The 15,597-nt window shown below is 34.3% G+C and overlaps 2 protein-coding genes across 2 annotated transcripts; one reads left to right on the top strand and one right to left on the bottom strand.

The window, feature by feature from the left end:
• Nucleotides 1–515: 515 nt before the first annotated feature.
• Nucleotides 516–5,020, bottom strand: LOC113055363 (proteasome subunit alpha type-5). Its single transcript, XM_026221626.1, has 10 exons — nucleotides 4,903–5,020; nucleotides 4,266–4,308; nucleotides 3,918–3,984; nucleotides 3,654–3,780; nucleotides 3,124–3,191; nucleotides 2,894–3,001; nucleotides 2,729–2,787; nucleotides 2,163–2,265; nucleotides 955–1,041; nucleotides 516–872 (listed from the first exon to the last, which is right to left on the bottom strand). Exons 2-10 carry the CDS (start codon nucleotides 4,292–4,294, stop codon nucleotides 795–797), a joined length of 726 nt encoding a protein of 241 aa, XP_026077411.1. The 5' UTR covers nucleotides 4,295–4,308; nucleotides 4,903–5,020; the 3' UTR covers nucleotides 516–794.
• A 1,317-nt stretch (nucleotides 5,021–6,337) lies between these two features.
• Nucleotides 6,338–15,344, top strand: LOC113055373 (synaptophysin-like protein 1). The gene is made up of 6 exons (XM_026221646.1): nucleotides 6,338–6,538; nucleotides 6,636–6,710; nucleotides 10,809–10,924; nucleotides 11,049–11,244; nucleotides 11,939–12,115; nucleotides 13,624–15,344. The coding sequence occupies exons 1-6, from the start codon at nucleotides 6,524–6,526 to the stop codon at nucleotides 13,744–13,746; spliced, it is 702 nt and encodes a 233-aa protein (XP_026077431.1). The 5' UTR covers nucleotides 6,338–6,523; the 3' UTR covers nucleotides 13,747–15,344.
• Nucleotides 15,345–15,597: the final 253 nt, after the last annotated feature.

Genomic DNA, 15,597 nt, shown 5'->3' on the forward strand with positions numbered 1-15,597 from the left:
CCGATTTAATGACAACAAAACTACCATGTGTTTGATTTTTTTTTTTGACATTGTCTTGTACTGCTGTGAAAAGTTTTTTTTAACGATCAGAATTAAATTATTGCATTTTTTGTTAAAGTTTATATAATTATTACATCATAGCCATCACACCAAAAACATTTTATATTAATGTGTATCACATTTAATTGAATGGCATTGTATATAATATTGTTTCTTATATTAAATACATTTAATGCATAAAACATTATTGTATATTAAACTTTGTTGTTTCTTCTACACATGAAACATTATGGTGCCAATCAATAAGACAGATTTCTGATCTATGAATTAAATAAACACATTTGTGAAGCTGACCATGTTCAATAATTTGTAAAAAAAAAAATGTGCATGCAATTAATTTGCTGTACTTATACGAAAGATTTACATCACATGATGAACTATAAAAGCATACTTGAAATTTATTTCTGTATCCTTTTTATTAGCCTACAAACTACTTGTAAAAAAACAAACAAACACTTTTTTCAACAGTTTATTAACGCAGCGATTCATAACAAAAGAACACCCCATGTAATTCAACTACAAGATCTGCTGTTCTGTGTTTGTACAGAACTATAGAAATGTTGGTACTGACAGAGGAAAAAAAAAAAGTATAAAGACAATTCCTGTCTGAACAGGCAAACCGTAGGATGCAGCCAGAGTATTATATATGCAATTGTTGTGTGGTGATTCACACAAAATTACACTGGATTTTTCATATTGAAGATCAGTCAGGCTTTGCAGAGCTCCGTTCAGCTCTAGATATCCTTGATGACATCCTCAAGCTCTTCTTTTGTGTACATGTGAAAGGTCTTGTTGGGCTCTACTGTGGCAAGCTGCAGGCAGAGAGAAGGAAACAGTCAGAACCTTCAGATACTTTTAAACTGAATTATATTTCACATGACCTTTGTGTATTACCTCAATGTTAGTGGCATTGAGTTTCTCCTCCATCACTTGTTTCAGGATAGTGAGAGAAGACTTGATGGCCTCCTTTAACGTCATGGACTGAAAAAGATAAATATATTTTATGAACATTTGGTTGGGACTTTTTTTGGAAGCAATTAGATTTATGGGGAAGTCTTTTGGATGCTAGCTGCTGTTTATTAGATTGCAGGATCACATGGGTGAATCTGGTGACTAAAGTTACACAAGTAGAGGCATGACATACTGGAATTGGAAAACGGGAGGGGTAGATTTTGAAAGGGACTCTTATTTCCTAAGCACGTGGCTCAATTTGCCACTGTAGCATTCTTTCAGGAGAAACACTTTCCTCTGTGAGAATACTCTCCTGAAATAACCTGACTGTGGCTTTATGGATCAGATGGCTCAGTTATCGCTTAGACTTGTGCTATAGACACATGGACGTGTGTATAATAATGAAAATTTGCTAAAAAAAAAATGTCAATAAATCGGTTTCTTTGTTTGAACAGATTGGAGAAATTTAGTATTACACTTTTGTTCACCAGTGGATCCTCTGCAGTGAATGGGTGCCGTCAGAATGAGCACCCAAACAGCTGATAAAAACATCACAGTGATCCACAAGTAATCCACACCACTCCAGTCCATCAATTAATATCATGTGAAGTGAAAAGCTGCATGTCTGTCGCCTTTGGTAAATGTACGAGTCAAAATCTCTCTTTTGATTTGAAGTCTTTTTTTTTTTAACTGGAGAAAGCAGTTTTATGAATAGCACACTCACACTTTAGCTGAACGCAATGATTTGCAATTAAAAACAGCTTAATGACAAACATGCAACATTTCACTTCGCAATACATTAACTGAAGAACTGGAGTCGTGTTGATTATTGTGATGTTTTTATCAACCATTTGAACTTTCATTCTGACGGCACCCATTCACTGCAGAGGATTCATTACTGAGTAAATGATAATGTCTCCAAATTTGTTTCAATGAAGAAAAACTTATCAACACCTGGATGACCTGAGGGTGAATTTTTTTTTCATGTTGTATGGATGACTAGGGAAGTTTGTGTTGGCTCAAGGGATCCTGATGCGCCCAATTAACTTAAGCATCAAACCTGAGCCATTAAACTACTCTTTCATCGTGATCTTTACCATAAAACCTTAATGAGTAAATGGAGATGAAGCCGAACGAGTTGGGAAACGCACCTTGTGGTAAACCTCCTGCAAAGAGCTCTGAGCTCCTTCAGATGCTGAGCCGATCGCCCTGGCATCACACTGGACAAAAGTGCCTGAAGGATCCATGTGGTATCTGTTGAAAGAGGACTGGTGTGATTTACATACTTTACAAACCAAACAAGTCTGTAGATGTACCTAATAAATACATGTTTTTGATATTGATTTCTTGTAGATCTACGTAATTTAAAGGGTGGGGGGGGGTCTAAGTGTGGTTTTACTAATATAAAAAAATGTGATTGCTATTCAAAATGCAATTTAAAAAGAACAGCTGCATAATTTGATAAAAAAAATATAATGTGATTATATATCAATAACCATGATAATAGTATCATTATTATATACTATTATTATTATTATATCATATATAATTCAATCACAGCCTTGGAAATAGGTAATATTTTATATAAATTAATAGTGCATCCATAATGTTTTGGAATGTACATCATTAAACAGGGAAAACATTAAAAATAATTTAAAACAGCAAAATGATTAAACAAAGCTTAAATATCTATTTAGATAAAAAAGAGTGCACTTACAGCTGAGGTCCTTTCTCATCCACACCTCCGAAAAGCAGAGCGACACCAAAAGGACGGCTCTAAAGATGAAAAATGTGGATATTTGTAATCAATCTACAACCAGACACTGTTTTCCTGGAATGAACTGAAAACCACTGCAATAAAATATAAGACAGGCGGTCATACCATAGCGCCAGGGTCAGCGTCCTCCTCTCCAAACTGCAGAGCGAGGTTCGACACAGCCTGCGTTACGCTCTCCACCGTCATCGTCTCATTGTAGGTAAACCAATGGTTCTTCAGAAACACAAGAAAACTTCAAATATGTGTCATTTGGAGTAAGAACACTTTCTTTATGAATGAGACCCACTGAATGACTAATAGCAGTGACAATACAAATTTAGGAAACAGTCACTGACCTGTGTTTCCACTCTTGCTTTGTCAATAAGAGTTTTTGCATCAGCTATTAAGCCACTCATGGCACAGCCTGTGTATTGAGAAATGAACAGGACCATTTAGCTTTACTACACTTATTTAAACTTTGTTGAAACTTTTTATTAGAACAAACATCACAACAAGAAAACAAATTATTACACAAAAAACTGTATCCACTAGCCATTGGGAGATAATTAGAGGCTTATTAGATTTCAAATGGCGCAAAATACAGTGCCTAGCTAATAAGGAAATAAAAGATGAAATATCCAATTGTTAGAAAGAATTTAAGTGACACCAAACCTTTGGTACACCAAAGATTGCTATAGTGGGGCAAACTTCAATTCTAACTTTCACCACCTCAGAAGAAGAAGTGATAAAATAACGAACCCCAAAATTTTGAAACATAGGGCATTTATTTACACTTAAAAAAAATTTACTAGCCTTATTTACAATTTTAAAAACAATTGCTAGCTTTATTACACTTTTCCACATATATGCTAAGCATTTGTCTTACCAATGTGAGAGTCAATCTCTACAATCTTTTCAATGCTGCTGGGCTCCATCAGAGGAGAGGTTATTCTCTTCTCCACAGCGAGACACACTCCCTCCGATGTCTGAATGCCGATCGCTGTGGACCCCAACTGGAAAGAGCCGCAAAGCAAAGAAAAGAAAATCAGCCCCAACTTCCACTTCTCGCAACCTCAGACAACCAGCTATTATAAACTTTCTGGGAGTTCGTTTTATTGAAACTTAACATGTTATTACAGAAAAGGTCTACCTTGATGGCTTCAATAGCATATTCTACTTGAAAAAGTCTTCCCTCTGGTGAGAAAGTGTTCACTCCTCTGAGGATGGAAAAAAAAAAATGATACAGTAAGTGTATTCAAATCTGTATTCTTAATATACTTATATACACTGTAATTGCAGAGTTAATGCCGTTATTATATCGGCAAAACAAAACTGAAAGTGAAAGTTAAGACAAGAGAGTGACATTACATGCTTTAATCTTAATTTAACAAAGAGATGTGTAAATATCCTAAAAATATATGAGCACTGTCAACAAAAATGATTGAAAGAAATTCACAGCAGAGAAAGCGTACAGCATAAAGGTCATTCTTCATCTTACCTGTCATATTCTGATCTTGTCAGGAACATTTTGAAATGCAAATCTATAAAAATAAACAAGAATAGACCTAACGTTAAATTATCTAACTTTAGATGTAACAGTTAGTGAGTTAGTAGTGAGCACACAAAAAACGGCAGCTTGCTGTGCAAGCGGCGCGATCTTAGCACTTGAGGCAACAACCAATCAAACCCCGGCATCCCTTAGGCTGATTGGACGATTTTGAGATAAAGGGCGGGGCTAAGAGTGATTTCTCTATTTGATTGGTCAAATCATCCGTCAATCAATGACAAGACATGTTTTACTTCAACTCGAATCATTCTTAGATTAACTCTTCAGTAACGCTCCCAACGTTTTAAATGTCATATATGCACTTTATAATCGCTCAAAGGCCCCAATAAGCAGCTTCCCATTAAGTTTATATATAATTTCTGCTTTATTTTGCCAAAAGCCATGTGAGAGCAGCACAAACACATGAGCATCTCAAGTCAGCTAAACGCTTTACTACTAAATAAACAACAAAGGGCCGTTAATATAACTTTGTACAATATACTCTGTTGTTTTAAATGCCTTTGTCTGCTGAGCTGTGGTTTACTGCAGTAGGGCACAACATAATAGGTATTTTTTATGAATTACTTACCTTCTGCAGTGGAGGGTGAGTTTGCTAGTTTCAACAGTACAGGAAGTGTTCATACATAATCGCCCGACAAAAACATTTCGGTTCAGTTTAGGTTCCTTCTTCTTCTTCTTCTTTCTGTTTAATGGCCGTTCACGCATTATGAATATTACCGCCACCTACTGTATATATTGCACATATGCTACTTGCATATGGGTGTTAAATCTGTATTGATATTACAGAGGGAAACAAATATAAATAATAGCAAAGTAAAATAAACCAAAGAAAAAGATGGGCAGAAGCATCATGATCCTCATCCTCAAACACTAAATCCTTCGGTGTAGTCCTGTTTCAAAAACATCACATTCATCACACATACCATTTTAATGCTTCCCCATTAATGCATGTGTTGAATTTAGTCCTGTATTGCTTAGGTTCCTACAATATTGAATCCTTGATAAAAAGAAGTCTTCAACACATTGGCAACATATTGTGCCATATGTCTACCAAATCTAGTAGCTACTATCTGTTTGAGCTGCATTCTAAATAACTTAATTATTAATCACCACAGTTTTCCATCTATTCCCATATTTCTGCCTTTCTATCCCCTGTTTACTTCAGTGCATTCATGCATGTATGTCTTTTAACCTTTATAAAACATCTTTAAATTACAAACAGATATTATCATTGTTAAACATAAACACAGAATTTGTATAGAATTTACGTTTTATCATTATTTTTTTTCCATACCCATATACATTTCAGCAAAGTAAATAGCAAATCATAAATACAATTTAATAAAATAAAATAAAATTAAATAAAATTAAAAGGGTTAATCAATATTTTCCAAATAATTTAGGAAGTTTAAAAGCATTTTTCCCCAGCTGCTCTAAAGATTGTAATACATTTTCCCAAATCATTTGCCACAAAATTTAGAACAGCCTTAAGAAATCTACATTTGTGTAAATAAAACTTAATCAAAATCAAAAGTACACATAATTCAACTTTTTGTATGCATGTATGTGCAACAGAGATCTTTATTTTTTTCTTACTTTTTATTATAATTGAAAATAAATTTAAAATTCCAGCTAAATGCAATTGAGCTTTTGTAAATGAGGATTTATTTATTTATTTATTAGAATTAGAATTATTATTATGGGATAAATGGGTAATTATATATCTGTCTAACCCTGTTAATAACAATTAGAGAACATGAACATTTATTTTATATTCACTGTAAGTTTACTTGTAACACTTGCTTAATAAATAGTTTCATAAATTCGTGTCTTTAATATTTTTAATATGTATTAAAAGTGTTATGAACGTCAGATCAAAGAAACAGCGATTATCAACTAGAAGCAGTAAACTTAGCTCATTTTGGGCCTATTCTAAGCATTTTCATGATGGATCTGGCAACACTGCCATGAATTTACCCGTGTGTGTCACTTTAAGAGAAAGTTGAAATCACGTGTCTCACTGTAGAAAGTTTGACAAGTTGGTCGACATAAGTGCTCTGTTTTCCCGCTATCGAAAACCTTGAATGTCATTCTCTCGTGTCTTCTTCTTCGATTAATAACAACCTCGAAATCTCACCTGGAATCGAAGTGTTTTCTGTTAGCTACACCTTAAAAACACACCGAAAAACATGGAAATCGTGCAGGTACGTTAATGAACTAGCAACAGTTTAGTGATCTCCGTCCTCTCCGCCCAGGAAAGTCAAGTTTACAAGATTTCACCTTTATTTTCTCCATTTACAGAAAGTCATGTCGGGGTTTAGTCTGGATTTGGGGCCAGTGAAAGAGCCGCTGGGATTTATCCGAATCCTGGAATGGGTGAGTTTCCGCGATCACTCAACAGATCCAAATGTCACATTGTGTCTCTTTGCTGCCACGTTCATTATGGCAGTTGATAGTTAGTTGCACTTGTATTTAAACACTGTAATGTGTGATCGTGTCCATGTGCCTTACACGACAATACAAGTACGCAGCAGTCACATATGGTGCTGTTTTGTCAACAACGGGCAACACCCATGTCAAAATAATGGCCCAAAACTGCTAAATCATCTACTTTTAAGGTTATCTAAGTATATAGCCACCTTTACGTGTTTCATCTGATTGGCTATGAGCTGTAGAAATCTTCTCAAGCATACAAATGCATGCAAATTCACACAAGTCCTGCCATGCACACAGTCCCTTGAGAATTAAATGATGTTTACACTGCCAACGGCACGAGCTAAGATCGTCCTGTTTGCCACATGCGCATTAGGAGGCTTTTATGGTGGACTTTAGTCTAATAGTAAATACACCACTGCAAACAATGGAAAATCTAGGCTATAAAACACGCGTATCTGCAGGGTTCTCCGACTGATGTGTGTAACCAGGTCTGGAGTTCATTAACCTACTAAGAAATCAGGCTGGATGTGAAATTATATATATATATATATATATATATATATATATATATATATATATATATATATATAATTTTTTTTTATTTTTTTTTTTTTTTTTTATGTCAGTCTGCTCTACAATGAATTTTCTGATGGACCAAGAATAGATTTCTAACAGAAATAAAGTTTTCTTCATTTGGGGATCTCAGCTACTTCGGTTTGTGAGCTAAATATATTTGAGTTTGTCCTCTGTTTAGTCGTAGACTAGACTTGAAATTCGATCCAGACGCTCTGATATGGTTTAGACATCCGGAAGTAGAAGCTAACTGCCACAAATCTCACTGTTGATATGTGAAACTATACCTGCGTACTCGCTGGCGTAAATATCCGACGGCATTGAACACCAGCCAAGATCATTTTTAGAAGTGATGCTGTATGTACAGAAAATAATCCCAGCTGCTGTTGCTTAAATAGCGTGTAGTTTATAAGATGTTCACCAACTGGATTGGTGTCCCGTTGAGCAGGCCATGTATTTGCATTAATTTTTTAAACGCAGTCTATACCTGAGTTTTTTTAGCTCTATTTATTTCACCTAGCGGGTCTAAGTCTCTTTGGCTTTTGCCAGTGACTTTGCACTTTCCACACAATTTTACCTTGTCTCTGCAAGTCATTATAATTTGCGAACATGCAAGACGCTCGACAAAAGACAAGGTGCAATTTAACACAATAGTGTGTAGTTTTTGGTTCCTTGGTATGGAGGTAATGGGATTTCTGCAACTTGATCCAGACTGCAAATGTGCTTCTTACAAGTGGGAGCACATTTCATCACAAGCTCATTGGAAATAACCCCAGAAGATGCAAATAATATGAGGTGCAAAGGAAGCGGCTATCTCTGTAGTTCATACCAGCTAAACCCTTGTTCCTCTTTCGCCTAGTAGGAAATACACTACTACTATGCAGTTTTGGTGACCGAAAACAATACTGTTTTTTGGCTCGGCTATTATGTGTGATAATGTGGGATCGGCGCCTGTTCTGACCTCAAACTTTTAAATGGTACTGTAAAATATTAAGCAGCACAACTGTTTTGTCATTATAATAGCAAAGGTCTGCATGTACGTGTTTTGATGTGGAAGAGGATATGGTTTACAGGCCTATGTCTTCATAAGCATTTTTTCTCAAGAATCTCCTGAATTGCATAAAATCTGAGGAAACAGGCGGTTTGACACGTTATTTACTTGTAAAGCAAGAATGTCAGCCACTCCTTTAAAATCCACATGTGTCTGCAGTGGTGGTTTTGCTTTTAACCACCACAACCCAGATCTCCCACTATTAATGTAAGAATAAAGAAGCAGCTTTGGTTGCTAACAGGTGAGCTGACCTCTGATCATGTTGACTGTGGTGACGGGGACGGTTCATTCACACAAGACGGTGTTTAATAGTCACTTGCTGTGTGTAGGTGTACGTTCCAGTGTGAACGTGGCATCGGCCCACCATGTGGTTCTGATTGGTGCCAGGCACTCTTAGTTGGCTCGCTGTGCTTCTCTGCGCCAAGCACCTGGACTGTACGCTCAACAGGAATGGAGCCAAAGTCTTGCCGGGGTGAAGATCGCATGCCCTCCTCTCTTTAGAAAGTGGAGGGATTTTCTTGGCAGCAAAAAATCTAGTGCTATTTTTAAAATCATTTTGGGTTGCAATACACACCAATGTGTCCCAGGATCAGATATCTGGTTTAGTGAAAGGAGAAAAACAAGCTAGCTTTTGTTGGAAAGTGTGTTTTTATTTGTACATTTTTATTTTTTGGTGATGTTATGGTCCGATATCACATCATTGCCCATAAAAATCATCTGTTAAAGTTTGACTTGATTTAAATGTTTCACTTTACACTAGAAAGTGAATGATCATGCGTGAAAAAAATATATATACAGAGATTGCTTTAGCATTTTTCTGACAAGTATGTGTCAAATTTCATCCCAAAAATGTAAGTAAAACTTTATTTATAATTTTATGTAAATAATAATTACATAAAATATATTCATTTTAAAGAAAATGTGAAATAATTTCCAGGAAAAATAAGCCTAGTTTTAGGAACATTATAATATGTATTATCACGATTGCATTATTTTCACGGCCATTTGATGTTTGCACAATTTACATTTTTACTGTTTATTTTTTCAGCTTTATTTCAGTTACTGAAAATCATTTCTGATCATTTAATTTTTAGTTAACCATTCACAAATCACATTTCCCCTTTCATGTTTTCATCAGATTCATCATTTTAAACAGCAGCATTTTGAAAATATGATCCTCACAAAGGACTCTGTTCTGGATGGAGGGAAGTTCTGCATCCCACTATTGTTTCTCCTGTGTAACAACAACCGCTTCTCAGAAGACCCTTTATTGTTCCTTAAACAGGGGGTTCCACAGAGGTCCTTCAGTGATAGAATAGTCCTTGGAATTCTTTAATATGTAGCTGAAATGTAAAAGAAAGGTTGAACTTTAACTTGGTTTGAATATTTGTGCTTCATTTCCACTGACTCAGCTCTCTTAAAGTGATAGCGTACCTAAAAATAATGATGGTTTACAATAATATGAGGGTGTGTGAAAATAATTTTCCCATTAGTTCTTCACAATTTATTCAATCTAAGATCTACAATGTTCGTCTGTTCCACTGTATGGCTCTTAAAAGTTACTTTTTCAGGCTTGCTAATGTATCATGTCACTTTTTCACAGCAAAACACCTTAGATCAGAAAATACAAAAAAAAAAGCCAGCAGAATCTTTAAATCAGAGCTGTGCTACAGTAGTTTCTTCACAGATGTCTGCAGAAGCCACTTCCTGTGTGGAAGTGGAGCGTTTGTAAAAGGATATGTGTGAGTCAGTGAGGGCAGAAGCGTTGAAGGATCATTTACAGATGTAGGGCTTGTCTGGATGAAGACTGTGCTCTTACTATGATGTGGCGTCAGCAATTGGCACACGCAAATGGTGAATTCATGTTTCTGAAGAAACAGTTTTGTTTAAACCGACACTAGTTGGACTGCATCCATTTATTACTATAAATGTTTCTGATGTTGCTGGAAAATTGCACCTTGATTCTGAAAAAATAATGTTATGCAGAACTAGTTTTTAAATCCAGATCCTATTCCACAAGTGGACAAAACAGAATTCAGTAATATTTCTATTGATGACCGCTTACACACAACTGCTGAAAATAGATATTTATTTTAATCCAAATATTTTTTTCCAAAGAACAGAACATTTTCCATACAATTTAAAAATAAAAATATGTATTTAGTTAAAATTGACGTTGAAAAAAAAAAACACGGCCACAAAAGAATTCATTTCAATTTAACACTATATAGATAAATAGATAGATGGATAGATAATTCAGAATATTCATGAAAAACTATAATACAATACAACATTATGATAGTAAAATAACACTGATTCAGTGCTGATAGTAAAACCGATGTTTGACGACAGCTCTGTAATGGTTTCATAAAAATTTTCTAAATGTCTAATTCTCATAATTGTTGTGTTTTTAGGTGTTCACCATCTGTGCCTTTGCCACCACTGGCGGTTATGTTGGATTCACTCAGTTCACCATTGATTGTGGAAGTAAAAAGGAAGACATTACTGCTCATTTTGGATATCCTTTTAGGTAAAACATCCAGATCTCTTACAAATTATTTTAAAGTGAAAAATTCTTTTTTTTTGTTTAAATGCTGTTCTGCTGTTATTGAAAAAAGTTGAGCTCTAGTAAATTTGTGACTTCCACTTATTAGGCTCCCGAGTCAGCATTATGAGATTCCTCACTGCAATCAGACCAGTAACGTGACTTACCTGCAGGGGGATTTCTCCTCCTCGGCCGAGTTCTTCGTCTCAGTGGGCGTCTTGGGCTTCTTGTACTGTACCTTCACCATCATCCTGTACTTGGGCTACCAGCAGGTTTACAGAGAGTCCAACCGTGGCCCGGTCATTGTGAGTCATCACTCATTTGGAAATATTATTTTGATTTATATGAATGTCATTAAAATAAATGTATTAGTTTGTATTTCACTTTTTAATGAAAATTTCATGAATGTCATGACATTTTTTGGAACAAAATTATCTTTGTGATGCCGAATGTTTGTGACAATTAATATAAAATTAAAATATAGTTAGTGAGGATTTATGAATTGGTTTAATTTACAGTTTATTAATTAGAGGCCAACCAATGTGAGTTTTTTTTTTTCTTTTCAGTAGAAATATTATTTTTATTATTTTATATAGCCATAGATATAGTTGCAAATGAGAGATTTATTTAATGAATTTTGTTTATTTTTATTTATTTATTTATTTTTTGGCAAACTTTTAACAAAGGTATTATCAAAGAGCTTCATACAATTGCAGAATACATATACATTATATATAATTACTGTATGTTTGGATTTATTTTGGTGAAAATTCTGCAATTGTAAAGTTTGGAAGTATTGTAGATTTTGGAAGTGACACACTTGTGTTAATAGTCCAAGTGTCTGTTACTCAAAGCTTCTCATGATCTGTTGGACTAATTTTGTGCTTTAACTTTTGACAGCCACTTTATCAGAATATCCCTTTCCTTTCCACTGTTTGAGAATATCTAATTCCATGACCAAGAACTGATATCCCAAACTTTACTCTGTTTCCTCTCCAGGATCTGATTGTGACGGGGATCTTTGCTTTCTTGTGGCTGGTTTGCTCCTCAGCCTGGGGAAAAGGTTTAACAGATGTCAAATATGCTACAGATGCTGACAGGCTAATAAAGGCTTGTGTGCCTGATACATGTGTGGTGAAGACCTACGCTTTAATGGGTCGACTCAACTCCTCTGTGGTACGTATGATTACTGTTAGTTCCGCTCTAGTTTCTTTAAATGATGCCTGGTTAACATCTAGAACATTTCATTGGCCAATATTTCCTTAATTATGCATGTATAGATTATATAGTTCACATGTCCTAACATTGCTCTCGAGGGCAGATCTACTTTTACTGCTTTACCTACAAACTGATTATTAGAAAAATTGTAGATAAACCATATAAAGCCTACTTTTTTTAAATTTGATATGCACATTTCTAAGGCTTTTAAATGAACAAAACTTTAAAAAACTTTACCTTTTGGTGTCTGATTGAGAGTTTATACATTTTTAGCCAGTAAAAGGCCTTTTACTATAGTTGTAAACATGTTCATCTTAAGGTTGTGGTTCACATGCCTTTTTCCAGCAAAATCTTTAATGATTTTTCTGAAGTAAATGTAAGAATAACTTTTATATTATTAATATTTCAAGATGAACACTTACTGGACTGAAGCAGTTTAGGTGTTATTGATTATCCATATATCATGAATTATAAAAATCATGTTAAAATGTGAGTAGCAAATATGGTTGTTTAGGCTTTTAAGGAACCTTTCTTTCTTTATCTTGCAATTGTCATTGCATTATGTTTTGACCCCCATAATAAAAACCATAAAGCTTTGATCATAAAACTTAGAAATGAATTTTTCATCATCATCATACTAAACACATTTGTAACCCTGAAACACAAAACCAGTCTTCAGTTGCTGGGGTATATTTGTAGCAATAGCCAAAAATACACCACATGGGTCAAAATTATCGATTTTTCTTTTATGCCAAACATCTTTTGGATATTAAGCAAAAATCTTTTCCTATGAAGATATTTAGCAAATTTCCTACCGTAAATATATCAAAACTTCTTTTTTGATGAGAAATATGCATTGCTACTTTACAGGTGATTTTCTCAGTATTCAGATTTTTTTGCACCCTCAGATTCCAGATTTTCAAATAGTTACATCAATGAAAAGCTTGTTTTTTATTTTAAGACTGGTTTTGTGGTCCAGGGTCACATTTGTGGCAGATACAGAGTGAGAATTTATGAAAGTAGCCTGTTCTACTGTTATACATCTCATTGATTTGTCATTACAAGATATCAGGATTTCATCATTTTTTTTTTGGCCGGAATAAAATTAAGCCTTTTTTATTTTTTTTGAGCATGAGCTCCATATCATCCTATATCATGTATGATCCATAAAAAAAAAACATATGTATCAAATATGTGTAAAAACACATATACGAGGTTCCATAACATGTTCAGGTTCAAACAAATTAAAATTTTCTGGATTATTTCAAATCTCAGGCTTCAAGATTCTGTTTTTTTTTTTTTTTTTTTTTTGACCTTGTGTCTTCCTAGCCTGTGGGAGAAAAGTGTCATCCATCGTGATGACATAATCCTTCGCCTTCTCATAATCTAAATAAATCATAATCTAATCGTAAAGAAACGAGTGGTTGAAGCACTACATGTATCTTTCTCTTTCCTGCATCTTCTAGCTCTTTGGATTCCTGAACCTGATATTGTGGGCAGGCAACTGCTGGTTCATCTACAAGGAGACTCCGTTTCATAAACCGGCCAATCCACCTCCCAGCGTAGAGGGGGGAGTTTCCACCTCCTAATTAGACAAGACGGGCTCCATCCTCTCCTCTCCATTCGTTCATAAAGCAGAGGAAAGAAACTACACTTTGATATGCAAAAGCTTTGTTTCTAGCGTCATGCATCACAGTTTGTTACATTAGAAATGCTCTAAGCTGAATTCATCATTTCTTTATAGTTTTTTTTATTTTATTTTGGTGTTTATTTAATGACACTGGTCAGAAGCTAATTTTGTCACGCAGGTAAAAAAAGAAACCAAATGATTTATTATGTCAGTTACAACTTACAATAAACTTGTTTTAGGTCATAGATGTTTTACATTTGAATGGATTTGTCTTATTTGATATAAAGTTGACCTGCATTTTGTAACTCTAAATGTCCACTACAATCAGACCTTGTGAGAAACAGACTTTGCATTTGAACGCTCTTATACAAAACGTCTTTGAGCACTTAAAATACTAGCACACTAATATCTAGCTCCAGACATTTAAAGCTTGTCTTTCCTTGTAGTTTAAAAAAACAAAACTATTTATTGGTTTAAGTGCCTTTTCATTTACGTTCATGATAGAATGTTTTTCCACAGCCACATCAGAGTCACCGTACACTTGTCAGGGAAGGATAAACTAAAAAAATCAGTCTTGGTTTCAGCCATAAAGCCTGTGATATTTCGTCTGTGACCTTTATTTTAAATGTGTGTGTTAATTCTCTGAGTTGACTCCTTTCAATGTGGTTTTTGGTAATAAATTACTCCGCCAAAGGCCATATTTCATTTTCTATCAGGAAAAATGTTAACTATTCAACAGTAGTCATCGTTCAACAGAAGGAAACAGTTGTTTGATTGTTTTTCTACTGTAGTGATGTTGTCATTATTTGTATTTGGCTGTTATTTGACGTGACACTGTAAATGAAGTGTCTGTATCACATGGGTCAATGTTCATATTTACAGGAAGAACATTTAATTTTGTGCATCTGTGGCATGTTTTACCATCTTAATTTTTACAGAATTAAATGTTTTGTGGGGGGATTGCATTGAGTTGAATTCTGAAAAAATTGTCTGTGGGCATTTTATGTTCTGTTAAAAATGTATTATTCATTTCATTCTAAATTGGCAATTTATTATTATTATTTTTTTATATCCTCAAGTAGTCTTAATCATTAAACTTTCAAATTAATATTCAATGCCACATCCAAACTTTTAAATCAGCATAGATATAAAAGGTAGGTAGAGTTAAACACCTTAAATTATTAATATAAATTGTTAAAACAAAAAGTAGTTTTGGTGTATTTTTGATTAAAGTGGGAAAAAGTTAAAAGTGCCATTTAAAAATCTTTCCTCGGGTCACATATTGATTAATATGTTTGTCTTGGAGCAATCCTCTATTTTGGTTGTGACTTTTGGAAAATATAGGCCACATATGTGTGTGTGTGTGTGTGTTTTATATCTCTGTGCTACGTTCAGAAGGAAAATCTCCACAAAAGTTGTTTGCAGATTTAATTAGTATTAAAAGAGGAGAGCTGTATATATATTGGTTCGTGTTTTATTTCCAAATGGCTGCTGTTTACTAAATAACCACTAGATGGTAATATTGTAAACAAAATAAATACATCGACTAAAAAAATCGCACTGGTGTCGATCATGCATGTTTCTTTTGGGTCGAAGATAGTGAAAATATAAGTAAATAAATAAATTGGCAAAATCACGTGAATAATAAATAACATGTATTGCTTATGATTTAAAGCGAATCAGATTTATTGATCTGTATTGCATAAAATATGAAAAAAACCTTAAAAATTTGCATGTGCTTTATTGTCATGAAAATGCTTCACCGTATTTAAAAGTTTTATTTATTATTATTTCATATTTTTATATATAT

This window comes from Carassius auratus, chromosome 36 (genome assembly GCF_003368295.1).
Source record: "Carassius auratus strain Wakin chromosome 36, ASM336829v1, whole genome shotgun sequence".
Taxonomy (NCBI): Eukaryota; Metazoa; Chordata; class Actinopteri; order Cypriniformes; family Cyprinidae; genus Carassius; species Carassius auratus.